This window comes from Canis lupus, chromosome 38 (genome assembly GCF_011100685.1).
Source record: "Canis lupus familiaris isolate Mischka breed German Shepherd chromosome 38, alternate assembly UU_Cfam_GSD_1.0, whole genome shotgun sequence".
NCBI classification, from domain to species: Eukaryota; Metazoa; Chordata; class Mammalia; order Carnivora; family Canidae; genus Canis; species Canis lupus.
In genome coordinates, this window is record NC_049259.1 from 24542742 (window position 1) to 24569898 (window position 27157).

Here is a 27157-nt window from a genome sequence, read left to right on the forward strand (position 1 = left end):
CACAGCCACCTCCTGCCCCCTCGGGCCCTCTGCCCCCACGGCCCCTGCCCCGGCCCGCACCCTGGCTGCCCACCCTGCCCAGCACGGGCCTGAGGACCTGGCGGCCGACCCCACAAGCCTTCGACTGACACCTCGTCCCCAGGCACCCGCAGATCCGGGGCCGGAGCCCGAGGCACTGGCTCTCCATCGCCTCGAGGTGCAAATAGGAATCACGGGGACGATTTTCCGCTGCTGTGTTCGGGTCGGGCCGTCTCCCGCCAACGAGCATCCTCCCTTGTCTGACTTGCTGCCCGAGGGATGACCGCCCGACTCCTTGGGGCGGCGGCGGGGGCTGGCGCTGTTCGGGGCCCCTGTCCGGGGCACCTGGTGTTTTGGGGAGCGGCTGTCCACCACAGGCCAGACTATTTTATTCAGGGGGAGCCAGCTTCCCCTTGTGGGCGGCCGAGAACCTTGGTCCCACTCAGTGGAGCGGTGCTCGGGGGCTCCGATGCGCTCCCTGTGTTTTCCAGTTGTGGGTTCTGCTCTCCCAGTCTCCCTCTGCTCCCGACTTAGCTTTTGCCGTGGACACGGTCAGTGTTCAGCCCCGAGGTTAGACTTAGGGCCATGGAGACGGGACGTGGCTGTGTGGCTCCCATGTTCACCCCCTGCGTGGGTGGTCTGGGTGGCGGAGGCTCCTGGGCCTCCCCGATGCAGATGCTGCACCCGAGCACTGACTGCCTCACAGGGTGCTTGGTGCTTAGACCCCCGGCACCACCCGCGTGCCTGGAGGGGCAGGGCCTTCCGCCTGCGTCACTCACACGCAGTTCTCAGGGGGCACCAGCTCCTGCAGGGCTTTAGGGATGGCAGGGAGCCCAGGCAGGTGCAGAGCCCAGGGTGATTCTAGGGTGACTGGAGGCTGCAGCCCCTGGCCAGGGCTCCCGCGTCCTAGGTCCTAGGTCCTAGATCCTAGATCCTAGCTACGCCCTCCCTCCTGACCTCCCGGCTCTGCGCAGCTTGCAAGGTTTGCAACCAGGAGAGTGAACACATGCATCGTGATGGAACGGGAGGCAGACGGGGTGTCCGCGTGCTGAGCCAAGCAGGGCGACCGCAGGGCCAGGGCGTCTGGGCCCCGGATGCACAGAGGTGACCCAGTGGGACGGCCCCCCTCTCCCCCCACAGGCTGCCTGAGACCCCTGGCCTCTTCCAACGGCTACGTGAATGTCTCCGACTTGCAGACCTCCTTCCCGGTGGGGACGGTCATCTCCTACCACTGCTTCCCCGGATTCAAGCTGGAGGGGGCCGAGTCCCTCGAGTGCTTGCACAGCCTCCTCTGGTCATCCAGCCCACCCCGGTGCCTTGCTCTGGAAGGTAACACGCCTTGGGGCCTGGGCGGGTGAGTCTCGGCCTGAGGAAGTGGGCGTTTCAAGGGGAGGGAAGGGCCGAGAGTTAGGGGCAGCCTTCGCTCTCTCCACCTGCGCGCACAGGTCCCACGGGTCCCACGGGGCCCGGCAGAGGCAGCACCTAGGACCAGCCGGAAACCCGGCCTCAAGGGGATCAAGAGCCAAGTTCCCAGCATCAAAGGTTAAGCGGCAAACTATTGCCAGAAGAAGTGAAACGTCCTCAAAAACCAATTTTCTCCACGCTACGTGGAAACAGATCTTACCGCGGCGTCGTTAGTCTCAGCCCTCGTGTCGTCGCGTCCGGGCGTCTCCCGCTTTCTGTGCGGTTTCCGCCGGGCTGTGGCGATGAGCCTGGAGCCGGGTCGCTGGCCTCCCTCCTCTAAACGCTGCACAGGCCTTAGCTCGTGCTCGGAAGTCACCCCGTGTCAGGTCCGCGGCTCAGACTCGGCTGCGCGGCCGGCCTGTCACCTGCCCCGCCCCGGGACCCTGACACCCAGGGTGTGCACCCCCCCCCCCCGGCCCAGGGTGCAGGCAGATCCTCAGGGCCTGGGGGCCTCCTGCCCCGGAGCCAGAGCTGGGCTCAGGGTCGGTGTTGTGGGTCGGACTCCGTCAGTCTGAGACGCCTGCTTTAAGGCCTCGTCAGGTCCGGGTTAAAGGTTTTTCAAGCGGTCACCTTGTGACAAGCGGCGTTTGGAGCTTGCAGAGCTGCTCATGGAGCCTCCGAGGACACCGTGAACACAGTTAGACAGACCCATGCGTCGGGGCAGCGGGCAGCGAGCTGGGGGCGTCCCCGTCCCTGCAGGGGGCCGTAGCCCCGGGTGACCCAGGCGGCCCAGGCCCGGAAGGCTACGGAGGCCTTTCTCCGGGCTCTGTTGTGGGTGCGTTTAAAGAGTCCGTGTGTTTGAGAGATTGTGCAGGAGAGCGGGAGAGCCCGGGCAGGGGGGCAGCAGCGAGGGGTACAGGCACCCCGGACCCCAGGGTCAAGACCCAGAGCCCCTGGGCGCCCTGTGTGTGTAAACCGTTGTCCCAGCTCCGTTCCCCCTGCACGGCCCCCAGTGACCGGTGGAGCTGCCAGTGAGAGCCCCCCGAGACCTGCCGAGAGCCGGGGGGTCACCGGTGCAGGGCCCCCGCATCATGGGCCAGCCAGGCTCGTGTCGGCGGCTCTGCGAGCTCTGCGGCCCAGTGGGAGCAGCGGGACCCGCTCCTGCCGCGTGTTAGAGAGCCAGCCAGTTTTGAAAGAATTAACACCCAGGAAGGGATTCGTTGTTGTAGACGAGCCGGTCTGCCTCCGGGGCCCCCAGGAGGAGCGTGCGGCCAAGGTGGGCCCCTCTCCGCCGCCACAGGAGAGCCGGCCAGCGTGACGCCCCGGGGTCAGTGCAGACTGTCCGACCCCCCACCTCTGGCTCAGGGCTCCCTCTGCCACACGGCGCCTCTCGTCCGCGGTGGGCCGCAGGGCGGTCTGCGGGCTCAGCCTCCTCCAGGGCGGCATTGGCTGGCAGCGGCCAGGCTCACAGGTGGGCAGGCCCGGAAGGGATGCCCAGCCTCGTGAAGGGGTCTGTACTTTGGGAGGAGAAGCTCTGGCAGCTTCACCCAAGGTGGTCGGGTCCCGGTGCCCGCACACTTGTCCCGAGGGTGGACGGTCCTGGAGCATGTGCTCCCGGCAGCGGTGTTGGGGGAGGCGATACTGCACCCGAAATCATGAAGCCTTGCTCCATCATTTAGAAATAGACGTGGACATATGAATATACCCGGAAGTGGCGCCTCGGGGTCTGCCTCCAGCCCGGCCCGCGTGGGCCTCCGCCTTGCACCCAGTGCCGCTGACCTGTCTGTGCTCCCTTCTGTCCCCCCACCCCCGCGAGGCATCCATCCCCCTCTGTCTCTTTCACGCACACACACGGAATCCAATAAATCTTTAGGATCAAAACAACCCCCAAACCTTTAACAGCGAATATGAGCATTTTCCCAGTGCTGAGGACTGGGTTTATGTCGCTGGTGGTGTTGACTGAACAGCTGCTAGGCACAGAGCAGCACCAGACTGGACACTGGGGAATTACAAAGAGAGTAACAGTCATAATCCATTACCCCGAAGGGCCTACACTCTACTGGGAAGAAGCAGATGCCAAGTCCCGCGCTCTAGAGACCAGCATCGCTGCTGATGGCACCTGAGTTGGCGTGCAGCTGCCTTTACCAAGGGGCACATAGTGTTTATAACCTTGGGAAGGTGGAAGGACCATTCTCGTAGGTGATACCATGATCGTAAAATGAAAATTTCCACCTGGGGTTTGCTGGAGTTTTATTTCTTTCTCCCAGAGACCAGATAGAAGCATGTTTTCTATCTCCACTTGAGCTTTGGGAGGAAAGGAGTCTGAACATCTCACTCATACGGACGGCTGTGCGTTTTGAAGCTCTCTAGGGCCCGTTAGCCTAGGCCGTGTGGCTCAGGGTGAGGATGCAGCTCAGTGGTTTGAAGGATAGGAACACGGAAGGACGTCTAGGGGTGTAAGGATAAGCATGTGAATCACCTGTGTAACAATACTTGCAGGGGGACCGCATGCCCTCCTTGGGGCTACAAGGGATCCGGGTCATAGAGGCTGCAGAGAAGGGCTCTCTCTCTACCTGGAGAAGAACCATCGAGAGCCTGAAGTAGCCAGAACATTCTCACAGTCAGGTTCTCAGATGCCTGGGGAGTAGCTCGGGGTGGTGGGAATCTTGTGGCAGGCATTTGTGGGAGCAGGTTAACCACAGAGGTCACAGGTCTGCATTGTTAAGGCAAGTAGCGAGCACTGGGAGGATGGAGGGGTGAAGCTCAGACTTGGACCTGGGGATCCTTGGTTGTGATGCCTCCTTCCACACTCAAAAACTCTTTGGTCTACCACTGTGAAGTTAGAGGCCTAGATCCTTTAACCAGAAGTCCTTCTTTCAGTAAATATCATGGAAAAAGATGGGTTCGAATATAGAAAGGACCAAGTTCTGCAGTGCCATCCAGGGGACACCTCCATATCACCTGGTCCAGAGACCAGCAAGGGTTATGATTGTGGCCACAGAGGACTGTATGTATTTGCACACTTTAAAAGCTGTTGCCTGGGGGACTGGCTTCCAGTGAGCCTAAAGCAAGGTACTACATGAGATCCTTCCTCTGGGAATACTGACAGGTCTTGGCACACCTTCAACGGGAGCATATCACCAATAAATCAGGCAGTTCAAACAATCACAAAGGCTCCAGAGACAACCAAGGGCTAGGGCAGGGTGAATGAGAAGTTTCATTGCCTCCAAATGTCACTCCTTCAAGCGTGAGAGAAGTAACTGTTGGGCCTAACACGTAGAAACAAACACAAAGCGTCAAGCAAAATGAAGACACAAAGAAATGTGTTTCAAATGAAAAAGCAAGACGAAACCTCAGAAAAAGATCTTAATGGTAACAGGGATAAGTAATCTTCCTTGCAAAGAATTCAAAGTCATGGTCACAGAGATACTCATCAAATTCAGAAGAAGACGGAAGGAACACAGCGAAAGACAAAAAACAATAAAGTACCAAACAGAAGTCACAGAGCCCGAGAATGCAAAAACTGAAGAGAGAAATACACCAGGGGGGCTCAACCACCGATGAAACAGAAGAATAGGTCAGGGAGCTGGAAGACAAAGCAATGGAACCCACCCAGACAGAGCAGTAAAGAGAAAAAAAAGGGTTTTACAGATGAAGATGACATAAGGGACCTCTGGGACAACGTTGAGTGGAATGACATTCGCATTCCAGGGGTCCCAGAAGGAGGGGGGGCAGGAAAATTATTTGCAGAAGTAATGGCCAAAAATTTCCTTAATCTGGGAAGGAAACAGACATCCACATCCAGGAAACCCAGGGAGGGCCAAATTAGACGAATCGAAAGAGATCCACACCAAGACACATTATAATTAAAATGTCGAAAGTTAGAGAATCTCTAAAGCAGCAAGAGAGAAACGACTTATTACATGGAAGGTAAACTCACAGGCTCTCAGCTCATTTCTCAGCAGAAACTCTGCAAGGCAGGAGGGAGCAGCAAGATGCATTCGAAGTGCCGAGGGGAGAAAACCGCCAACCAAAAATACGCTCCCCCGTGAGGTCATCATTCAGAATCAGAGGAGAGGGGGATCCTTGGGTGGCTCAGCGGTTTAGAGCCTGCCTCCGGTCCAGGGCATGATCCTGGAGTCCCGGGATTAAGTCCCACATCGGGCTCCCTGCATGGAGCCTGCTTCTCCCTCTGCTTGTGTCTCTGCCTCTCTCTGTGTCTCTTATGAATAAATAAATAAAATCTTTAAAAAATAAAGAATCAGAGGAGAGAGAAACAGTTTTCTAGACAAAAGCTGAAGGAATTCATCGCTACTAAACTGGCCTTAAAGAAATGTAACAGGACATCTTTAAGCTGAAAAGAAATGTGGCTAATTAATAACAAAGAAATATGGAAGTAAAAAACCTCACTTGAAAGGATAGTCAAGGAAGCAGCTTAGTCACTTATAAAGCTAATTTTTAAAGTTAAAAGACAAAACTAGCAAAATTAACTATAACTACATTGATTAGTTTGGGGGCACATAAAAAGATGTAAAATGTGACAGAGAAGATAAACTGGAGTGAAAATGTAGTGTTTTTGAATGCATTCAAATTAAGTTTAAAAAAAGTTTAAAAAAGTAAATAAATTAATTAAATTAAAAAATAAAAAATTAAAAAATTAAAAAAAACAGGGGATCCCTGGGTGGCTCAGCGGTTTAGCGCCTGCCTTTGGCGCAGGGCGGGATCCTGGATTCCCGGGATCGAGTCCCGCGTCGGGCTCCCTGCATGGAGCCTGCTTCTCCCTCCTCCTGTGGCTCTGCCTCTCAGTCTCTCTCTCTCTATGTCTATCATAAATAAATCTTTTTAAAAAATAAACAAAAACAAAGTAAAAAAAAAATTAAGTTGCTACGATCTTAGGGTAGACTGTTTCCAATATGGGATGATGTATGTGAACCTCACGGTAACCGCAAAGCAAGAATGTATAGTAAAGGCACAGAGGAAAATGAGAATGGGATCCAAACCCAACACTGAAGACGGTTATCAAACCACAAGGGAGGAGAGAAAGAGACGAAAGGAACAGAGGAACTACGGAGCAGCCAGGAAGCAAGGAACAAACTGGCAATAAGTAGACGCCTGTTGATAATTACTCTTAGTGTAAATGGACTAAATTCTCCAGTCAGAAGACAGGGAGTGGCTGGGTGGGTTGAAGCAAGAGGCTTGCGTCTCTGCTGCCTACAGAGGACTCACTTCAGAAGTAAGGACAGAGATGGGAAGGGAAGGGATGGAAAGACATCCCGTGCCATGGAAGTGAGCAGAAGGGGGCAGCCCGGGTGGCTCAACAGTTTAGCGCTGCCTTCAGCCCAGGGCGCCATCCTGGAGACCCGGGATCGAGTCCCACGTCAGGCTCCCTGCATGGAGCCTGCATCTCCCTCTGCCTGTCCCTCTGTTCGTGCATGCTCTCTGTCTCTGTCTCTCTCTCTCTCTGTTAAATAAATAAATAAAATCTTTTTTAAAAAAAGATTTTATTTATTTATTTATTCATGATAGACACACAGAGAGACAGAGAGAGAGAGAGAGGCAGAGACACAGGCAGAGGGACACGCAGGCTCCATGCAGGGAGCCCGACGCAGGCTCCCAGGACTCTGGGGTCACACCCTGGGCCGAAGGCAGATGCTCCACCACTGAACCACCTGGGTGTCCCTCAAAGATTTAATACCTGTTCTCAACTCTTCCAAAAAACGTGAAGAGGAGGAGATGCTTCCAAACTTGTCTTACGAGGCCCATGTTCCCCGCATCCCAAAACCAGACGAGGGCGTGGCAGGCCAGTGTCCCTGGTGCCCGGTCACGTGCGAACCCTCATCACAGTATCAGCCCGCTGATCCGGGCCACCCGTGGGCTCAGGAGAGGGCGCTCAGCATCCCTCAGCATCAGGGAGACGCAAACCAGAAGCGCTGTGAGATCCCAGCTCGCACCTGTCACAGTGGCTCGAATCGAGGCCAAGAGACCCCAGGAGGAGAGGACGCAGAGCCAGGGAACATCTTACCTGCTGGTGGGCACGTGGGCCGCCACAGCTGCTGCGGGGAAGTGGGGACGGGCCTCGAGAAGCTGGAGACAGGGCTGCCCTGCGACCCTGTGACCCTGTGATCTCGCGACTGGGTATTTACCCAAAACAAGTGAAACCACTGATCCGAAGGGACACGGGCGCCCGTGTTGGCGGCAGCGCTACCCACAGCAGCCGAGGTCCGGGAGTGGCCCGGGGGCGCACCGGGGGGTAAACGGATGAGGAAGAAGTGGTGCAAACGCGCAGGATGTTGCTCGCCGTGGGGTTAGGAATGAGGTCGTGCCATTTGCGACGACGTGGGTGGACCCCGAGGGTGCGGTGCTGAGTGAGGCGTCAGCAGCAGATACCGCGTGACTTCACTCCAACGTGGGACCTAACAAAACAGAAACGAGCCCCAGGGCCGCGGATTCAGGGCATGTGTGGGTGGTTGGCAGAGGTGAGGCAGGACGGAGACGTAAGACCTGGTGGTGCTCTGAGTCTTGGGCACCTTTGAGCATCGCTGACCCATCTGCAGCCTGAGACGAAACCAAAAAGGAAGTTTCTCCCCCTGAAATGTCAGAACCGCAGGTGGGAAGCACCCGGGACCAGGCTTCCGTCCGGGGGTGGGGGACTGGGCCGCGGTCGCGGGCTCCTCCTGCCGTCGCCGGCTCCGGGTCTGCATGCACCCTGCAGCACCCGTACCTCGGGCGTGGGCTGAACCCCGGGGGCGCCAGCTTCACAAGGCGGCCTGTCCCCACGGCAGCTCGTGCGGCGGTTAAACAGGCCTCGGCCGTGTGAGCAGCTCCCGGCCCGGTGGCCTGGGGCTGCGTGGGGCCTGCCGTGCTCCCCGGGCGGCAGCGGGTGCGCCGAGGGAGGGGCTGCCCCGGGCATGGGTGCACCTTCCGGCCGGGGCTGTGACCCCGGGTGACCTTCTGAGGTGGCCGCTCCCTCCCCTGCTGCCCCAGTGTGTCCGCTGCCCCCCACGGTGAGTCACGGCGACTTCATCTGCCACCCGCGGCCTTGCGAGCGCTACAGCCACGGGACCGTGCTGGAGTTCTACTGTGACCCTGGCTACAGCCTCACCAGCGACTACAAGTACATCACCTGCCAGTACGGGGAGTGGTTTCCTTCCTACCAGGTCTACTGCATCAAGTCAGGTGAGCCCGGGCGGGGACCTGGGACACAGAGCGGGGCCCCTGCCCCTGCACCCGTACCACCTGCAACCGCCAAGTCCGGTGCAGCTGGCCCTGCCCACTTGCCCTGCAGCCCCTGACAAGGCAGTGGTGACCCCTGAGCCCTCTGCCCCTCGCCACCGTCTGTGGGGACCTGCGTGTTGATGTGGCACCTGGAGGCCCTGGGGCGGCCTGGGCCCGAGGGCTGGGACCCCCGCTGGCAGGTGCACTGGGGATGAGGGGCTCTGAGTGCTCATCCCCTTACCACCCCCCCGTTCCTCAGCACAGCCAAGCACCCCAGGCCACTCCCCCGCCCTGCAGGGCACAGCACCCCAGGGAGTGGACCCCGTCCCCCCCAGAGAAGCGGGTGTGTTTCCATGCACCGTGCGGAGCGGGTGCGGGTCCTGATGGCGAGAAGCTCCAGCCTCTCAGGGCCCTGGGGCACGGGACGGGCATCTCCTCGCCTGATCCACCCAGCACCGAGCCGCGGCTGTCCCACACGGCCGTCCCAGGGTGAGGGCCTCACCCCCCGCCCCCCCACAGAGCAAACGTGGCCCAGCCCCCACGAGACCCTCCTGACCACGTGGAAGATCGTGGCGTTCACGGCGACCAGCGTGCTGCTGGTGCTGCTGCTCGTCATCCTGGCCAGGATGTTCCAGACCAAGTTCAAGACCCACTTTCCCACCAGGTGCGCAGCGGGCGGGTGCCTGGGGGGCTCCGAGCGGCTGGTGGGGGAGGTGCTGAGGGCATGCAGGCGGGTCAGGTGGGTGGGTGGGGGGCACAGGGCACGGGGTGCGGGGTTCAGGGCGCTGCTGCCCGGGCGCCACCTCCTCCTCACCTACCGGCGAGCCCCTGCAGAAGGGCTCAGGCCCTGTTCCCGTCACCCTCACACATGTGGGGCTCACGGGGAGTATGAGAGGTTCTGGGAACGCATGAAGAGACAGGGCGAAGGTGCAAGACCCAGGAGAGGTTCACACACCTGCCAGGGACGTGCTGGGAAGGAGGGGGGCTGGGGAGGGGGTGGGAGGGGCAGGACCTTCATGCCCCCCCCCCCCCCCCCCCCCCCCCCCCCCGGCGCACCCTGTGCTGACGCCTCCGACCTCCCCGGGGTCCTCACGGAAGAGGAGGAGCATCAGGGCCTCTGGCACGAGGCCTTGGCTGCTCATTGGCCCGAGAACCAGGTGGGGGAGGGGGCGGGCGCTGGCGGGCTCAGGGGCTGCTGCGTGTCCTCAGGCTCCGACCCGTGTGGGCCTCCCCGTGACACCTCGAGCTTCAGAAAGGACCCGTGTCAGCCCAGCGGGGCCGGCCACTCTGGAAACGGGGTGCTGGTGTTGGGAGTGGACGAGGCCCACGGCGAGGCATGCATGTGGGGCAGCCCCTTCCCTGGACCCCCCCCCCCCACCCTCCCGGCCTCAGATCGCCCTCAGGTCGTGGCAGGTGGAAGCGCCGACCTTCCGTCCCCCTGCTGCGCGGCCTCCCGTCGCAACCTCTTGGCCAGCACCGCGCTCCATCCTGGTAGTGACGGGGCTGCAGGAGGGCCCGGGGTCACGGCGGGGCTTGCAAACACCGAGCCCCCAGTCCTCCCCGGGCGACCTCATCCCCCAGATGCTCCCGGGCTCCAGCTCACCAGCTCCCGCCCCACGTTATCCTCCCAGGGACACTGGGGGTGCAGGACCCAACACGGAGGAGGGACGCCGCCTGCCTGCCGAGCGTGGCCACCGTGCTCAGTGCCCCGGCCGCCAGAGGAGCCCCTTCCCCTGTGGGCCCTGGGGACCTGGCCCTGGGGACCTCACCTTGGGGACCTCGCCCTGGGGTGGCCAGCTCCCTCACCTGTGGGTGCTGCTTCTCTTTACACAGGGGACCTCCCCGGAGCTCCAGCAGCGACCCAGACTTCGTCGTGGTGGACGGGGTGCCGGTCATGCTTCCGTCCTACGACGAGGCTGTGAGCGGAGGGTTGGGGGCCTCGGGCCCCGGGTACCTGGCCGCCGTGGGCCGGGGCTGCCCTTTGCCTGTGGACGACCAGAGCCCCCCCGCATACCCCGGCTCAGGGGACACGGACACGGGCCCGGGGGCGTCCGAACCCTGTGACAGCGGCTCGGGCCCTTCCGAGCTGCTCCAGAGTCCGTACCCGCCTTCCGGGGGCCACGGGGGCCCACGTTCCGGCAGCGTGGACACGGGTGCTGGCTCGGTGGGAGAGGCGGCATCCACTAGCCCGGGCATCGACATCACAGACGGTGAGTATTTGCCCCCCGCTCCTTCCGCGCCTGAACCTCTCGCCGCTCCCCCCGCGGGTGAGGACACGGGTGAGGCCGCCCCGTCCCCGCAGTGAGCCCGGAGCTGAGATTTCAGGAGGCGCCACGGCGGCCAGAGCAGGGGGGCTGCGGAGCATCCAGGTGAGGCAGGGTGCCCTCGGGGGGCTTGGGGCACACTCGGAGATGGGGTCCCCGCGCACCCGCAGGAGACGGCCCTGGAGATGCCGTGGGCACGCGGGGCGCTGCCGGCAGGTGGGGAGTAACAGGTGTGCGCCTGGCGCAGGAAGGGCCGCTCCGGCTCGCGGCGGAGAGGGACCAGGGTGGTGCCGGGGGGCTCCCCACCTGCCTGCCCGCCTGCCTGCGACTCTGCCTTCGTCCGGCTTGAACCCGAGGGCGCGGGCCTAAGTGTTCCCGGTCCATCTGCCCAGAGTCAGATGGGAGATTTCCCAGCAGAGCCTGGCGCGGGGGAGCCGCTGCGTGATTATTGTTGCACGTGCAGAACCGGACGACGTCTTCTGCTCCCGGGCGACGCGGACTGTATTCGTGTCCCCGAAGTGCCAAGGCCTGGTCCTCGCAGCTGAGCAGGTGACCGTCTCTCCCTCCACAGAGATCCCGCTGATGGAAGACGACCCGTAGCCAGCAGAGCCGCGAGGACCCCCACCCTCCGGGGACCGAGCACCTGCGAGCGAGGCCCAGGGGCACGGAGCAGGGGCGCGGGGTCTGCAGCTCCGTGCCCGGGACCAAGACGCGCCCCCACTCCTGGCCCGGCTCTGCGGCTGGCACGTGCTGGCGGCGGTTCCCACGACCTCGCGGGCAGTGGGTGCCGAGGGGCCTGGCGCTCCCGGGGGGGCTCCATTCACCTCCGCTGAATCCGCACCCGGGACTTGAGCTGAGGGCACCTCCCGCCGCCCCCACGTCCCTCGCCGATTCGCCCCGGGTCTGCTCCCTGCGGCGCGGCCTCCGTGCGAACGGCTCCGGGCGCCCGGGCGCAGGCCCGTCCCCTGGACGCGGTACTCGATGGTGGGGCGCGGGCCGACCGTCCCCAAGTGCGGTTCCTCTGAGCCTGCCTTTGCCGAAACCCGGTCGGAATCCGTGTCGTGGGCCCAACGGCACGCGGACCGGGCTCCTGTCTCCTGACGTTGTGGGCGCTTGGCCGTGCTCGGACGCGGCCCGGCAGAGACGGCCACAGGCACCGTGTCCGGCGTCCGTCACGCGAGCCCCGCCGGTCGCCTGCTACCCCACCCCCAGAATGCAGCCATACGTTTATTTTCCAAAACAGAAATTGTTTCTGTAAACGTGCTCCTCCTCCAAATAAAGTATGAGGCTGGAATCGTTTTCTTTCCGTTCTGTCCGCAGAGTCCACAGGCCGGCCCCCGGCCCAGATGGCCCCCCTCCCGCTCCAGGGCCGCGGGCTCCTGCCGCGTGGACTCCCTGGGCTCCCCGGGGGCTGTTCCCGAGGAACAGATTGATGAGAATGTTTCCCGAGTCCTGAAATCTCCTCAAATACACGCTGAGTCGCCTGCAGAGTCTGATTTGCTGGCGCGGGGTCTCCACAGCCCCCCTCCCCTGGCCCGAGCCCAGCAGCTGCACAAGTCTGCCTCCTGCTCCTCGGCCACCCCGCAGGCCGCGGCCTGAGCAGCACCCCTGAGGTGGATGCAGGGGCTCAGCGGCCACGGCCTGCAGGGTGCAGACGCCCTCCGGCTCCCCCCGCCCCAGGACTGGGTCCCCACGGGACAGCGCCAGGGTTCAGCATGGCTCCGCCACAGCCGCCTCCTGGCTTCCAATCTGGGCTGTGCGTCTGGACGCGGGTTGCCTCCTGGGGCCTCCATCCCCGAGGCGGAAACGAGAGAGGTGCCCCCCCCCACCCCCGTCCTGGCCTCGGTCGCTGGCCCGCGGTGAGGAGGACAGTTACCTCCGGGCATGCTCCCTGCACCCGGCAGGCCTCACCCCTCCCGCCGAGCGTGAGTCAGGGCATCATGGGGGGAATTTGCAGGCGCCGTGCACCTGCCGGCGTCCCCGCGGCCCCCAAGGATGGCGGCGGCGGACCCTGCATGGGCGGCCCTGGCACGTGGGCAGGTGCCCCTCCCCGGCTTCTATGTTGGGCCCTCTGGGCAGAGAGAAGTGTCCGCCCCTCTGCTCCAGAAGCTTCTGCTCAGGGAGGGCGGGCGACCTCCTTCCCCGAGACTGCAGGCCCTGCAGCGCCCCCCGCTGGTGTAGTCTCTCCAGGATTTAAAGCACGAAAAAATATATATATATAAATATAAATAAATAAATAATAAAATAAAATAAATAAAATAAAATAAATAATAAAATAAAATAAAATAAAATAAAATAAAATAAAATAAAATAAATAAAGCACGGGCATCCCCACGTACCCAGGGCAGCGAAGGCCAGGCCCACACTCAAGGCGCCGGGTCCAGGGGTCCACCCACCGCACAGGGCCGGGAAGGGAGAGGCCCCGCATCCACCACCCCCTCCCTCCGTCCCCGAACCCGTGGCCACCGCCGGCTCCTCCCACCCCGCAGCGCGGCCTTTGCAGAGGCTGGAAGCTGACGATGCGGCCTTGTCACTGAGCAGCACACGTGGAGGCTTTTGCGGGAGGAGGACCGGCCAGAAACTAGAAAGCTCCAGGACTTGGGGGACATCCCGCCAGGGGGATGGAGAAGGCGAGAGGTCAGGGGTGCTGTGACCCGGGTCCCCTCCCTGCCCCCCCCCACTCCAGGGTCAGGTGAGCGACACCTGACACCTGCTGCCCTAAAGCTGAGGGCCACAGCACAGGTTTCAGGAAGTGAGTGGGTGCGTGTGACCTGATGGGACCCAAGGGAATCCGGGCCTCGAGAGGAGGACACGTTGAGGCGCAAGCTGCTGGCCTGCGGTTCCCAACGGGAGGCAGAGCCCGCCCCGGGGTTGCACACCCTTCCACCTGCCAGGAGGCAGAGCTCCGGGGCCTGGGCAGCTCACCCCGGTGCATCCTCCCCGGAGATCCCAGACAACAGAGCACGCCCTGCGCCCTCCGCCCCACAGCATCTGGGGCAAAGCCATAAAGAATGAGGTTAGTCTGGCCTGACTGGTTCTTCCTCCCAGACCTTCCCCCCAGCCCGGGTGCCCTCCCACCCATGGCCACGGCCCTGCCCTACCCACCTGGTGTGGGCGTGGCCGGAGGACCTCATGGCAGCCTCGGGCAGCCCCCAGGCCCCATCAGGCCACATCCGGGCTTAGCCTCCCGTCCTGCACTGTAGGGCAAGGCTGTGAAGGGCCGGGCCTCGGTTTCTTGTCGGGAGTCACGGGCTGTGGAGGGCCCGTGAACACTCGCTCTTGCCATCTTTAACTCCCGACGCCCGAGGAACCCAGAGACCCCCTTCCTCCTCGGGGCCTGTTTCCCCTGAACCCCGTCTCCGTCCTTGGGGCCTTGGGGCTCATGCACTCCCCTCGGGCATCCAGGACCCCTGCTCCTTCCCCACCCGGGTGGGATCCCCCTCCCCGTAGCTGCGAGGGGCCTCTTGGGGTCCTCAGGCGTGAGGCCAGCCCCTGGTGACTGAAATCTGGTGTCCCAACCAGAACAGGATTTTGCAAACAGCCTCACTGAGACCTGGGCATGTAGGTGTCATCGCGGTCCGCTCTCGGCTCTCAGGGAACGGCGCACTGCGAGTGGGGTGGGCTTCTCCCGAGCCCGGGACAGCCCCTCGCGCCCCACAAGCCGATCGTGCCGAGGGGACAGCGCGTGAGGCTGTGGGCGGCAGCCGGCGACCCAGGGGGGTCTGACCCCCCTGTCACTTCCGCTCTCATCGGGTCCAGGGCCCCCACGTCTGCAAAGGCCTAGGGAGGCTTCCTCAGAACCACATGAAAATCAGTGAATTCTATGGATACACAGTTCTCAAAATATCTTTAGGACTAACCCCCAACACAGTTACCTGCTGTTGCTTTTTGCTCGATTAACACGTTGAAGAACGAGAGAGGGCAGCAGGCCTCGTCAGGGCCATAATGCAAAGCAGCGATGAGTGTGTGATCAGTACCTGCCCCTGGGGGGGGAGGGTAGATGGGGGGAGGGTAGATAGGCGGGGGGGGGGTGTAGGGGGGTGCAAGGGGGGTGTAGGGCAGGGGGGTGTAGGGTGGGAGGGTGTAGGAGGGTGTAGGGCGGGGGGTGTAGAGCAGGGGACAGGAGTATAGGGCCAGGGGGTGTAGGGCAGGGGTGTGCGGGCTGCGGAGGCGCTGAGGCTGCTGCCGGGTGCGCCTGGGGCGGCACACAGCGGGGCAGCTGGGGTGGGGGCTGCCTGGACCCCTCAGAGGACCCCCCCGGCCGTCCCCCTGTCAGATGCTGCCTCAAGGCACCCAGCAGAGTAGCCCGAGGGAGCAGGTGCTGACACCATGACGGGGAGACGCCAGTGGGGCCCCAGGTGCCTGCAGAACACGACACAGGCCTCGCTCCTCTCTAGGGAGCCCTGATGGGGAATCATTAGCGCAAGAGGAGATAAGGGAACCGCGGCCGCGGCGTGTGGGGCAGGGGACACGGATCAATAACCGGGCGATCGGCAGCAGATCGTCAATAATCGTAATTTGCAGACGACCGTGTTCTTTCCTTCTGCCTGGGTTCCCTGACGTCCCCGCGGCCAGCGAGCTGAGCTCTAGGATTTGCTGCCGTTTCTTATCGTCGGTAAATACTCCTTTTCCTACTGCAGGTGCGGTTTTGGGTCTTCTCCCCTACGGAGGGCCCAGGATGGCGGGCAGCCGTCCCGCGGGGGTGCGCGGCCTGGGGGCCTCCTTGGACCCCTGCCCTGGGAGAGGGTCAGGCCGTCCTCCCCCCACACCTCCAGTGTCTCCCCCTGCCCCCCGCACTATGGGCAGGGGGGGTATCCGTTCCCTGCGGCCCTATAATAAGGGCTAAACCTGCTATAAAACCACTATTCCTTGAAACTTTTCGCATGGCCTGAGCACTCGCTCCAGCCCCCGGGGACACCGTGTACCCTCCAGGCTGCGCCCCCAGGGACTGGAGGAGGTAGGGCCGCACACGGCAAGCTGGGAGGGGGCTCAGCGGGGCTCAGCCTCGTCCGTGCACAGGGACGGAGCCTCCGACTCCCTTCCAGGAAGCTCCTCTGCAGTGGGGCCGTGGGGACGCCGTTGCCTCCGGGGCGGGGGGTGGAGGACGAGCCGCGCGGGGCTCCGACTGTGCAGCGGGCCTCCTTGTTCCCACCCAGCAGGTGGGCCTGAGCGTTTCCTTCTCCGAACGTTTACCTCCGTGAAACAAACTCAGGCCCAGTTAGCGTCTTGCTGGATTTAGGGGGGCCGTCCGGGCGCTCCGGCATCGGAGCCCGCGGGGGAGGCCCCTGGAGGCACCGCGCTCCTCCCTGCCTCGGTCTGGGCGGCTGCGCCCCCTTGGCCCCGACAGTGCCCCCTGCCTGGGCCCAGGCTGAGCACAGAGGCAGGTGAGGGGCGCCCGTCCGCGTCCGTGTGTGGTCGGGTCGTCAGGGACGCCCAGCCGTGGGAGCTGCTCCCCGCACTGGGGAACCCACAGACCCGACATCCGCGGAGCCCATGTCCCCGTGTCTCCGTGCAGAGGCCGCCAGTGCCCTGGAGACGCCGGGACCCCGTCATTCAGGGACGCTCCACTGCACCGCCCGGGCCTCCGCCGATTGCGAGGCCCACCCCGGGGGCCGCCCTCGCCCCACCCAGTGCTAATCTCACTGGGGATACCTGGAGACACGTGTGGTGAGGTGCCGGGGCCCCCGAGCGCGGCCCGGGCACGGCGACACCTAACACCGGCTGTCCCGCTCGCCCAGAGGGTCACTGGCGGCCTGTCCCCCCGCAATGGGGTATCTGGCGGGTCCGGCGGCACCCGAGATGGCAGACACCGCGGTGCACCGCCGCACATAGGCCACGGGGACGCCGTCCAGTGGCAGCCTGGATGTTCCCTTCCCCCATGTCGCGTCTCCGGGGCCGTCCTCCAGGGGGACCCCGCGTCCTGCACGTCCAGGAGGCCACAGAGCTCGCCCTCCTGACACCGTGGGGCCCTCAGGGCCAAGGGAAGCACCCGAGGCGACTCCCGGTGAGCACAGGGCCGCAGGCTGGAGCCCGCACGTGACCGCTGTTTCTGGTGGCCCCGGAGCCCGGGAGTCTGAGGTCGGGATGCCTGTGTGGCCGGGTCCTCGGGGGACCCTCCTGGGGCCTCCTCACGTGGCACCAGGAGCTGTGGGAGGACGTCCTAAGGGTCCCGTCCTTGCGGCCTCATCCGGACCCACTGGAGCCCCCCCAAATGCCAGCACCCCAGGAGCCCACGCTTTTCCACCCGGACTGGGGCCCGCGCTCCGAACACCCCCAAACCTCCCTTTGCCGCACACCGCGCTCCTGCCCGGGGATCCCGGGTGACGCCCAGGAACAGGGCTAGGGTGACCGTGACCTCACCTCAGGTCGAGGTGAGAGGACTGCGGGGTTTCCAACCCAGCAGGTCCTTGAAGACCCCATGGTTTAACCTATTTCGGGCTCCTGGATCGCCTCCTCCACAGACCGGAGTGCTCTGGGCCCCGGGGGGCGCAGCCGGTGAGCGTGCAACTCTGGGTGTCACCTTGGGTCATGACTTCGGGGGCGTGGGACGGGCCCCGCGTCGGGCCCTGGCTCAGCGTGGGATCTGCTGGAGGTTCTCCCCTTTCTAGAATAAGTGAATCCCCCCTTCATTTCAAAGAACACGTCCCGTCAAACCCATGGCAGAAGTCTCAAATGTCTGTGAAATCGGGCCCGTAGAGGGTGAGGCATGTCACATTTCCATTTTCTCTGCCACAGCACGAGACCTGTAATTTTTTCGTGGTTAGAAAACTTAAGACAACAGAAAACCGCGTTTTGGGAACCGCACTCCTTAGAGCATCGCTGACGGGACTTCAAGGTCTCGCCAAGCACAGGAGCCACGCGGCCGGGGAGGAGGCGCAGGAACTGACCCCAGGAAGGAAGCACAGAAGGCACCAAGCCCCTGGCCCAGGAGCCGTGGGGGCCGGTCGCCCAGAAGGTGACCCCCGCTGCCCCACGAGCGCCCGCCTGGGAGGGGAGGGTGCGTGGCGGTGTGCAGAGGGATGGGTGGGTTTTACAGGCTGCCTAAATTCAACCAACGCTTCCTCAGTTGGAAAGGACGAGGGAGAGTGGGGGGGCAGGCAGGGGGACAAGCAGGGGGACGGGCAGGGGGATGAGGAACAGGTCAGGAGGGGCAGGTGGGGGACAAGCAGGGGGACAGGCCGGGGGATGGACAGGCCAGGGAGGCAGGTAGGGGCACAACAGGGGGACTGGCCGGAGGATGGGGGACAGGTGGGTAGGCAGGCAGGGGGACAGGCTGGGGGACGGGCAGGGGGATGGGCAGGGGGATGGGGACAGGTTGTGAGGGCAGGTAGGGGGACAAGCAGAGGGACGGGCAGGAGGATGGGGGACATGCTGGGGGGAGACAGGTAGGGGGATGGGCAGGGGGATGGGGAACAGGTGGGGGGCAGGTAGGGGGACAGGCGGGGGATGGGCAGGGGGATGGGGGACAGGTCGGGGGATGGGAGACAGGTCGGGGGGACAGGTAAGAGGACAAGCAGGGGGACAGGCCGGGGGATGGGGGCCAGGCCGGGGGCCAGGCAGGGGGGTGAGCCAGGGGGATCGGGGTGGGGCAAGAAGAGCAGACAGGACAAGCAAGGCACTTGAGGGAAGGTGGAAACCAGGTTCTGGAGGCAGCATTGGATGAATGCGTGTGTGCTTGCGTGTGTGAGTGCACGTGTGCGCTGTATGCGTGTGAACATGCGTGTGCGCGTGCACGCTCCCTTCTGTTTGCTGCTCCTCCTTCCAAACTGCGGGCCGTCCTGTGAACCAGCAGGAGGAGGGTGTACGAGGTGTGCAGGGGCGGGGCGGCGGCCGTGGGGTGGCCCGGGGAGCCAGGACCCCTGCGCGTGGACCCTGCACCCACACCTGGAGCCAGAGAAGGCGGCGGCAGGTGCACCCCCGGCAAACACCAGGAAATCCTCGCTCTCGGGGCCGTGGCGAGGGTAGCGGGGCCGACAGGACCACGGGGCTGTGACCGTCGTCGGAGCTCCCTGCTGCCACCCAGGGGCCTGGCCTCTGTGACGCGCCGTGGCTGCTTGCCCGGTCCGCTCTGCCTTACGCAGCGCCCACTGGCCCTTTGCCGGCGCGGGTGGAGGCGGTCCTTGAAGCAAGGACGCGTCTAGGACCTGCGACTGGGGGACGCTGTGCCCCCCGCCTGGCTGGCGTTCGGCTCCATGGATGCTCCTCTGGTCTCGGCCTCCTGGGGGCATCGGGTAGTCCCCCGACATTAGCACTGGTTTCTCTTCTGCTTCCCTGTTTCTTGCTCTCAAATCTCAAAACTCAGCACTTGGCCAGCCTGGGGGCCGGCTCCGTGGTGTTGGCAGAGAGCCTGGGGGTCCCCCGGCGTCTCCGGGCTCCGTGTGCTCACCCTGTGTCGGAGGCCGGCACCAGCCGGAGGGTTTGGGGCAGGGAACACAGAGCAAGGTGGGGCTCCCAGCCTGAGCTCCTGACGGCGCGGGGAGATGTGGGATGTGCCTTGCAGGACACCGAGGACCCAGAGCGTCGCCCCAGGGACACGGGCCTGGCCTTGGGAGCCCGAAGGCACACGGCGGGGGCGGCCGGCGAGCGGGGCTGGTGGGCGTCAGGGCGGGGTGGGGGGGGACGCCGGGGCTTCTGCTCCCTTGGTGGGGACCCCGGGATGCTCATTCTGCGGCTCCCACCGAGCAGACGGCTGCAGCCCTGTGAGGCCGCAGATTGCCGGATTTGCACCCAGGACAGCGTCCCCTGTGGCCCTTCCTGAGCCCCCCGCGGCCGCGCCTCCCCGCGTGGAAGCCCCGCTCAGCCGGCTGCGGGGGGTCTCGGTGGACTGCTGCGGGAGCCACGGGCGTCGGCCAGCGAGGACCTGGCTGCACCCCGGGTGGGGCACAGGGCTCAGGCAGGTGCTGTGCTGAGAACTACCTGCTGTGTCACCGGAGCCCACGGAGGGTTGTATCCGTGGTGCGATGGGGGGGGGGGCTCTGGCCACGGGGTCCTGTGTCCCTCTGGGATGGGCTCCCCCTGGAATCAGCGAGTGGCCAACGGCCAACCGCAGTGTCCAGACCTCCCTGGACCCATCACCGCAGCACCCAGGTCCCCCTCCGCCCATCACCGCAGTGTCCAGACCTCCCTGGACCCATCACCGCAGCACCCAGGCCCCCCTCCGCCCATCACCGCAGCACGCAGGCCCGCCTCCGCCCATCACTGCGCCCACGTGGTGTCCCTGTGTCTGCAGCCCCGCCCAGTCCATCACCACAGCCTCCAGCGGGGTCGCCGCTCACCCACGGTGCCCTACAAGCACGTGAAAACTCAGGTCCGGGGTCTCAATGCAGTGAAATCCTTCGGTCCTCCTCCTTAACTAACGCCCTCGGTTTTTACAACTCGCTTGAAAAACCCTTTGCTTCCTTTACTGGCTGGGGGTAGCGAGGGTTTGGGGTGAGTGAGCGTAGCTGCTCTGCCCGTGGCCCGAGGGTGGAAGGTGGAGAAGGGGCCGAGGAGACGCAGAGGGGCTGCGGGTGCCGGGTCCCCACTGGGCCAGTCCAGGGCAGTGTGGACGTTAGGGTCCCGCAGGCTCGGGCACAGGGCAGTGGACGTCGGTGGCGGCCTGTGGGTCATCGTTTGCGGCAGGAGCCCCGGCCGGTCTTTGAGTTGGCGCATGACCTGCTGACCCGCGAGTCCGAGGCACAGACCTGTGCACCTGTGCTCCGCGCCCTCCGAACCCTGGAGGCTGGCAGGGGGGGCAGTGGCGCGCAGTCCCTGCGCTCGGGGGCTCCGGGCTGGCCCTCAGGCCAAGCTGGCAGCTGCCTCTCCTCACGCGGTGTTTACTGCCTGGATGGAGGACACGGGGTGGGGGGGCGTAGGAGGGGGTCTGTGTCCGTGCAGATTCGGGGGCCCCTTTCCTCCCCGCACTGCGCGGCTTGGAGTCCACAGCAAAACCCATGAGGACCCGGAAAACCCGCGGCCCCCTTACAAGCAGGAAGGACCCTCTGGCTCCGCACTCCTGCGCCTCGCAGACCAGGCCGGAGGCGACGTACCGACCCCAGGAGGCCCTTGGGGGACGGCCAAGGAAGTCGGCCTGCGGACGGCGAGACGGCCCCGGGGAATCGCGGCTGGTGCTGGGCAGGGAGGCCGTCGGGAGCGTCCCTTCTGGGAGACGAACGCTGACGTCCCTCCCGGGGGTGTCGTAACACCTGCAGCGCCCATTCGGATGGGTCGGCGCGTCAACTGCGCCTCTACGCCAAATAATAAGAGAGTGACAGTTACTGAATCCATGTGGTGACCCCGCATGACTCCTGCGGCTCTTGCATTAGGTGACTTTTCACAATAAGAAGGGAGGAAGTTGCACCGTGTGGGTCAAGAGCAGAAGTAACGGATCCACCGGGTCGGGGAGGCAAAGCCCCGGGAGGGCGGCCCACTCACAAGTCGGGGGGCAGGTGCGCACGCAGGGGGAGGTGCAGTGCGCAGGCCGGGCGACGGGGTCTTCATAACGAAGACGGGGTCTTCGTATCCGAGGAGCAGACATGGACGACAGGCCCTGGGTGACTCAGCGGCTCAGCCTGTGACTCTTGATTGTGGCTCCAGTTGTGACCTCAGGGGCGTGGGCTGGAGCCTCCCATCCGGCTCGGCGTGGGGCTCCGTGCTGGGCTTGGGGTCTGCTCCAGGCTCTGTCTGTCCCTCTGCACCCTGCCCCTACTCGTGCTCGCTCATGCAAGCTCTCTCCCATAAAAAAAAAAAAGAAAGAAAAGAAAAAAAGAAAAGAAAAGAAAAGAAAAGAAAAGAAATAAAGGAAGAAAAAAAAAGAGAAGTGAGAGCCAATGGCGCCCCAGCGCGGGGGTGGGAGGGCGACTGGGCAGGGAACAGAAAGATTGAGCGTAGTTAGCACCGCCCACGGCCCGAGTGTGAGAGCGTGGCCTGGACTCCAGACAAAAGTAACGACCTGGCACGTCCCTAGAAACCTGGAAGTAGTTTCCAATGACACCGGAGCGCAAGACGCTGCGCCGACCGCTCCCAGAAAAGGGCAATCTTCCATCTGCACGATACACGGAGGAACAGGTTTTGCGTTACAGACCCCTCGGCAATGCTAGGTATTTTCCTAAGGTTGCATCCTGCACTGTTTGAGTGAAGAAAGTAAGAATTGGAGAATATTATTCCCAGCCAAATTACTTGTGATATGCGGTGTAAAAGTATTCTCGGGTTCGGGCACGGATGACGTAACCTCTATGGGAGAAAGTTACGTCTTCACGGGGCTCGTTTGACCAAGAGCTGAGTTTGGAACATGAAACTGGAGAAGTCACATCCAGGCGTACCTGTGGGCCCCCCTCGCTGGATCTGGACCCCAGTTTTAGTAAGATGGTCTGACGATGGGAGCCCAGAGGGAAGCATGAGCACGTGGGGTCCCCGTAGCTCTCCTTCCCCCACGTCTGTCCTTCCCTGCGCTGGGCGGTGTCACGGGGAGGGAGCGCACCGCCCCAGGTCGGAGGAGCCCACGGGCCGGGGACACGCACCACTCCAGGTCCAAGTAACGGACGGGCCGGGGACATGCACCACCTGAGGTCGGAGGAGCCCGTGGGCCGGGGACATGCACAGCCCAGGGTGCTGGGCTCTCCAAAGCGCAAACACGCTCACTGGCTGACGTGGCGAGCGGCGTGGCTGTGACATCCCGGAGCATGCAGGGAAGGGAGGAGTGTCCCCGGCGCCGTTTCCAAGCCCCGGGACTCCCAGAGCCCTCTGCTCAGCGCTGCTCCTGGCTCTGGGGACACAGCTTCTGCCACCCAGCCCTGTCTGGGGGGTGACAACCCCCCTCCCCAGGTGACTGGAACAGCTGGGGTCTTCTCACGAGTGGCCCTCAAGCGACTGAGCTTCCATTATCTTTGCGGCTGCAGAGGAGCTGGGGATCATTGTGTTTGCTGCTTGGGGCTGAGGACTATCACTTGCTTCCTGGGGATTAAAATCCAGAGGAGCAGGGCACCCGGGTGGCTCAAGTTCTGACCTCAGGGCCCTGTGGTGGAGGCCCGGCCCTGCCCCAGCTGCCTTGAGTCTCTCAAGCCCTTGGGAAACAGGCTTGGGGTTCGGCCAGGGGGAGGGAGCACTGTGCCAGGAGTCCGGGAGCAGGGGCTGAGCTCCTCCTCGCCAGCTGGGCTGTGCCTTTGGACGGTTGCTCTGCGGCTCCTCTGCAGCTCAGGACGGGGGGGGGGGGGGGGGGGGGGGGGGGGGCGGCTGCACCGGCCTGGAGGTCTGCAAGGACGGTCCAGGGGCGGCCTTTCCCCTCGGCTCAGGCCTCAAGCACCCGGTGCCTGTGTGTCCCCACCTCCCACCCGGGCCCCGGGGCCCCGACATTCGTCCCTGCAGCTGCGGAGCCTCGAGGGCGTGGCTGAGGTGATGAAGTCTTGGAATCCAGGTGCAGCTTGAGGTGAGGCCTGGAGCCAGGAAAGAATTCTTGAGGCATCTTTGGTGCAAAGTGGTGGTTTTTTGGGATCCCGGGGATGGGCCGTGTGAGCACGGAGCTGCGGCCGGGCCTGTGAGGAGACCACCGCACACCTGGGGTGGGAGGCCCCGGGGACAGCCGCCCCAAGGGCTTGGAAGCCATGTGCTGGGGACCTCCAGGGCTGGCTGCGGTGGGGGCCCTGATCACCATCTAATAAAACCCGGGTCACGAGACCCTTCAGAGCGCGCTTGGGGTCATCGCCCACGCGGATCTTGGGGTAGAGACAAAGGATGCTTCTAGGGGGACTTTTATCCGTGACAGTAGACTCGCAGGGGCCCGGGGTCCGGCCAAGGTTGCCTCCTGCCCTCAGCACAGGAGGAGCGCGGGGGCAGCTCAGTCCCCAGAGGAAGGTCCCCCTGCCTGTTTCCGGGGCTGCTCGGCGGCCTTTGTCCTCAGCTGGTCCCTGCTCCCCCATCACCGGGCCGGTCCCGAGGTCCCTCCTCCTAGGACTGGGCCAAAGAGGGGACCTGGGCCACGGGGGCGGGCCCTGCGGGGTGGGCGGGGCTTGCTCTGCGGGGGCGGGGCCTGCCGGGGTGGGCGGGGCTTGCACTGCGGGGGCGGGACCTGCCGGGGGCGGGCCCGATCCGCGGGGGGCGGGGCCGGGCAGGCCGGGGCGGGGCCAGGGCGGGGCCAGGGCGGGGCGGGGGCGGGGCGGGGGGCGCGGCCCCTCCGGGAGGTGAGCCCCGGGCTCGGGGTCGGGGTCGGGGTCGGGGTCGGGGTCGGGGTCGGGGCGGGGCGGGGCGCGAGGCCGGTTCCCGGCGCGGGCAGCGGGCGGACTTCCTCGCTTTCGGTTTCGCGCCGCCCGGGAAGGGGCAGGTGACCCGGTCCCGGCCGCGGAGGCCGCGGGAGCGCCCCGGGCGGTGAGTGCGTGGGCCGGGCCGGGCCGCGGGCCGCACCTGCGGGGGAGGACGGGGCGCGGGAGGCCAAGGAGAGCCGGCGGGGGGCGCCCGAGGCCGGGGTGGGAGGGAGCCGGGCCGGAGGTGCGGCCGCGCAACCCCGAGGCTCCTGCTGCTGCGGGCCTGGGGGAGCCGGGGGCCGGATGCCGGGGAGCCTGATGCCGGGGACCTGATGTTGGGGCCCTGATGCTGGGACCCTGATGCCGGGGAGCCTGATGCCGGGGCCCTGATGCCGGGGAGCCTGATGCCGGGGCCCTGATGCCGGGGAGCCTGATGCCGGGGCCCTGATGCCGGGGAGCCTGATGCCGGGGCCCTGATGCCGGGGAGCCTGATGCCGGGGAGCCTGATGCCGGGGCCATGATGTTGGGGCCCTGATGCTGGGACCCTGATGCCGGGGCCCTGATGCCGGGGCCCTGATGCCGGGGAGCCTGATGCCGGGGCCCTGATGCCGGGGAGCCTGATGCCGGGGCCCTGATGTTGGGGCCCTGATGCCGGGGACCCTGATGTTGGGGCCCTGATGCTGGGGCCCTGATGCCGGGGACCCTGATGCCGGGGGCCCTGATGCTGGGGAGCCTGATGCCGGGACCCTGATGCCGGGGGCCCTGATGCCGGGGACCCTGATGCCGGGGCCCTGATGCCGGGGGCCCTGATGCCGGGGACCCTGATGCCGGGGCCCTGATGCTGGGGACCCTGATGCTGGGGAGCCTGATGCCGGGACCCTGATGCCGGGGCCCTGATGCTGGGGACCCTGATGCCGGGGACCCTGATGTTGGGGCCCTGATGCTGGGGAGCCTGATGCCGGGGCCCTGATGTTGGGGCCCTGATGCCGGGGACCCTGATGTTGGGGCCCTGATGCTGGGGCCCTGATGCCGGGGACCCTGATGCCGGGGGCCCTGATGCTGGGGAGCCTGATGCCGGGACCCTGATGCTGGGGCCCTGATGCCGGGGACCCTGATGCCGGGGCCCTGATGCTGGGGCCCTGATGCCGGGGAGCCTGATGCCGGGGAGCCTGATGCCGGGGCCCTGATGCCGGGGACCCTGATGCCGGGGCCCTGATGCTGGGGCCCTGATGCCGGGGACCCTGATGCCGGGGCCCTGATGCTGGGGACCCTGATGCCGGGGCCCTGATGCCGGGGACCCTGATGCCGGGGGCCCTGATGCCGGGGGCCCTGATGCTGGGGAGCCCCCGCCGGAGCCCCCAGGCCCCACCACAGCAGCGAGTCTGAATCATTTCCCGGAGTTTACTGAGCCTGGCGGAGCACTGACACGTGTTGGGCCCCCCGATGGCCGCCTGGCTTCACCCTGGCTCCTGTGGGCACAAGACAGCAGCCAGCACCCTCCTGTGAGCAGGCACAGCCCGTCTCAGGGCGGACGGTGGGGCCGGGTGGCCCGCGGGCTCCACAGGGGCCGTCCCTGGGCTTCAGGAGCACCTGGGCCCAAGCAGGGCAGGGAGTGTGTGGGCTGCGCCATCTGCGAAGCTGAGCCTGCCAGGCTTCGGCTCCCTCGGAGGCGACACTTGCCAGGAAGCCGCGTCCAGCCTCGCAGAGCCTCCTTCGTTGGGCCGCAAGCCCTGGAGGCCGAGCCTGGTGAGGCTGGAGACCCAGTGGGCCGGCTGCTGTGCAGGCTCTGGACTGGCCAGGAGCCCCTGGGCTCCAGCCCCGCACAGATCCCGACCTCATCCAGGCCTGGGGCAGGGGCACTCCCGGCTCAGCTGCTTCTCGTTGCATCAGGATGCCCGTGAGCCCCGTGCTCCTTCCTGGGCCCCGGCCCTGGCCCAAGGCTGGGCAGCCCTCAGGGAGGCGGGCGGAGCCTCGCAGGCCAAGCTTCTCGGTCCTGTTACTGCGGCTGTGCCTGAACACGTCAGGCTCGGCTCCAGCCCAGCGCTCCTTGCATGAGGACTGTGGCCGCCTCACGCTCAGCCCTGGGCCCTCAACAATCACCCGTGGCATCATCTGCTTGCACCGGGGGCCCACGAGCGTGCTGAGGGATGACTAGGGAGCAGAAGAGGGCCGTGCCGTTGGGGTTCCAGCGTCTGGATGGATGGGTGGGTGTGTGCTGTGGGGTCTCCAACGCAGGAAAGGGAAACCGCAGGTGGCGCTGGGCTGAGACTCCGCTTCCTCCCTGGCTTCCCTCCGTGGATTCCTCTGGGACTTTGTTTCTGGCGAGGGGCAGGTAACTGCTGCCTGGGTGGGTACTTAGGCAAGAAATATTAGAGGGTCACACATCAGCAGCTGGTTTCTGGGTCGGGCACTGGGGGTCCCAGGGGGCGGGCACTGGAGCATCCCTGAGTGCGGGCGTGGGGGTGGGGGGGGTCCCTGGGGGCGGGCACTGGGCGTCCCTGCCTCCTAGACACCATTTCTGCCACTACTGCAGAGATGATCGCGCTGGTGCTCGGAGACGCTAGGCGCTGGCTCGAGGTCACAGCTATTAGGCTGCAAACTTCGTCCTCATTGTCACCGCCCCCACCGTGACAACCGGTGCAGGGCTCAGGGCGCCTAGGCCGCGGTGGGGGATCTCCCTGAGCCCTGCTCCCCAGGCCCAGCTCCTGTGCCCCCCCACTGCCGCCCCTGCCACCCCGCGCCCCCTGTCGGAACCCCCGCCCGTCACTCGCTCCTCAGAGGCAGCCGCTGTACCCCATCCGCGCCCGTCCGGTGCCACCCTCCAGGGCTGGGGCGAGCTGGGGCGAGGTCAGCGCGGCCCCTTCCCAGAAGTGGTGCGGATGCAGCTGGTCGGCCTCAGGCCCGGGAGGCGGGCAGCCTGAGCCCTGGGCGGGGACGGGGACCCAGGGCCACAGCAGGTCCCCTGAGGCTTGCTCCAGAGGCAGAGTCTCAGCTCCCGCCCAGCCCGCTCACTCCGCACGCCTTTCCCGGCGATTCCCGTGC

At 64.7% G+C, this 27157-nt stretch overlaps 1 protein-coding gene and 1 long non-coding RNA gene across 2 annotated transcripts in view; both read left to right on the forward strand.

The window, feature by feature from the left end:
* The window catches only part of SUSD4 (sushi domain containing 4), a 46461-nt gene extending 34274 nt beyond the window's left edge, over positions 1-12187 (forward strand). Inside the window, exons 4-9 of the mRNA XM_038586417.1 lie at positions 1159-1347; positions 8407-8598; positions 9157-9301; positions 10471-10847; positions 10940-11006; positions 11473-12187. Coding sequence (XP_038442345.1) covers positions 1159-1347; positions 8407-8598; positions 9157-9301; positions 10471-10847; positions 10940-11006; positions 11473-11734 — 1232 coding nt within the window. The 3' untranslated portion in view covers positions 11735-12187. The remainder of the gene's footprint in view (positions 1-1158; positions 1348-8406; positions 8599-9156; positions 9302-10470; positions 10848-10939; positions 11007-11472) is intronic.
* An 11928-nt stretch (positions 12188-24115) lies between these two features.
* LOC119877936 overlaps positions 24116-27157 on the forward strand; it is a 29169-nt gene continuing 26127 nt past the window's right edge. The window contains exon 1 of the long non-coding RNA XR_005385859.1: positions 24116-24239. This is a non-coding gene — a long non-coding RNA (uncharacterized LOC119877936). The remainder of the gene's footprint in view (positions 24240-27157) is intronic.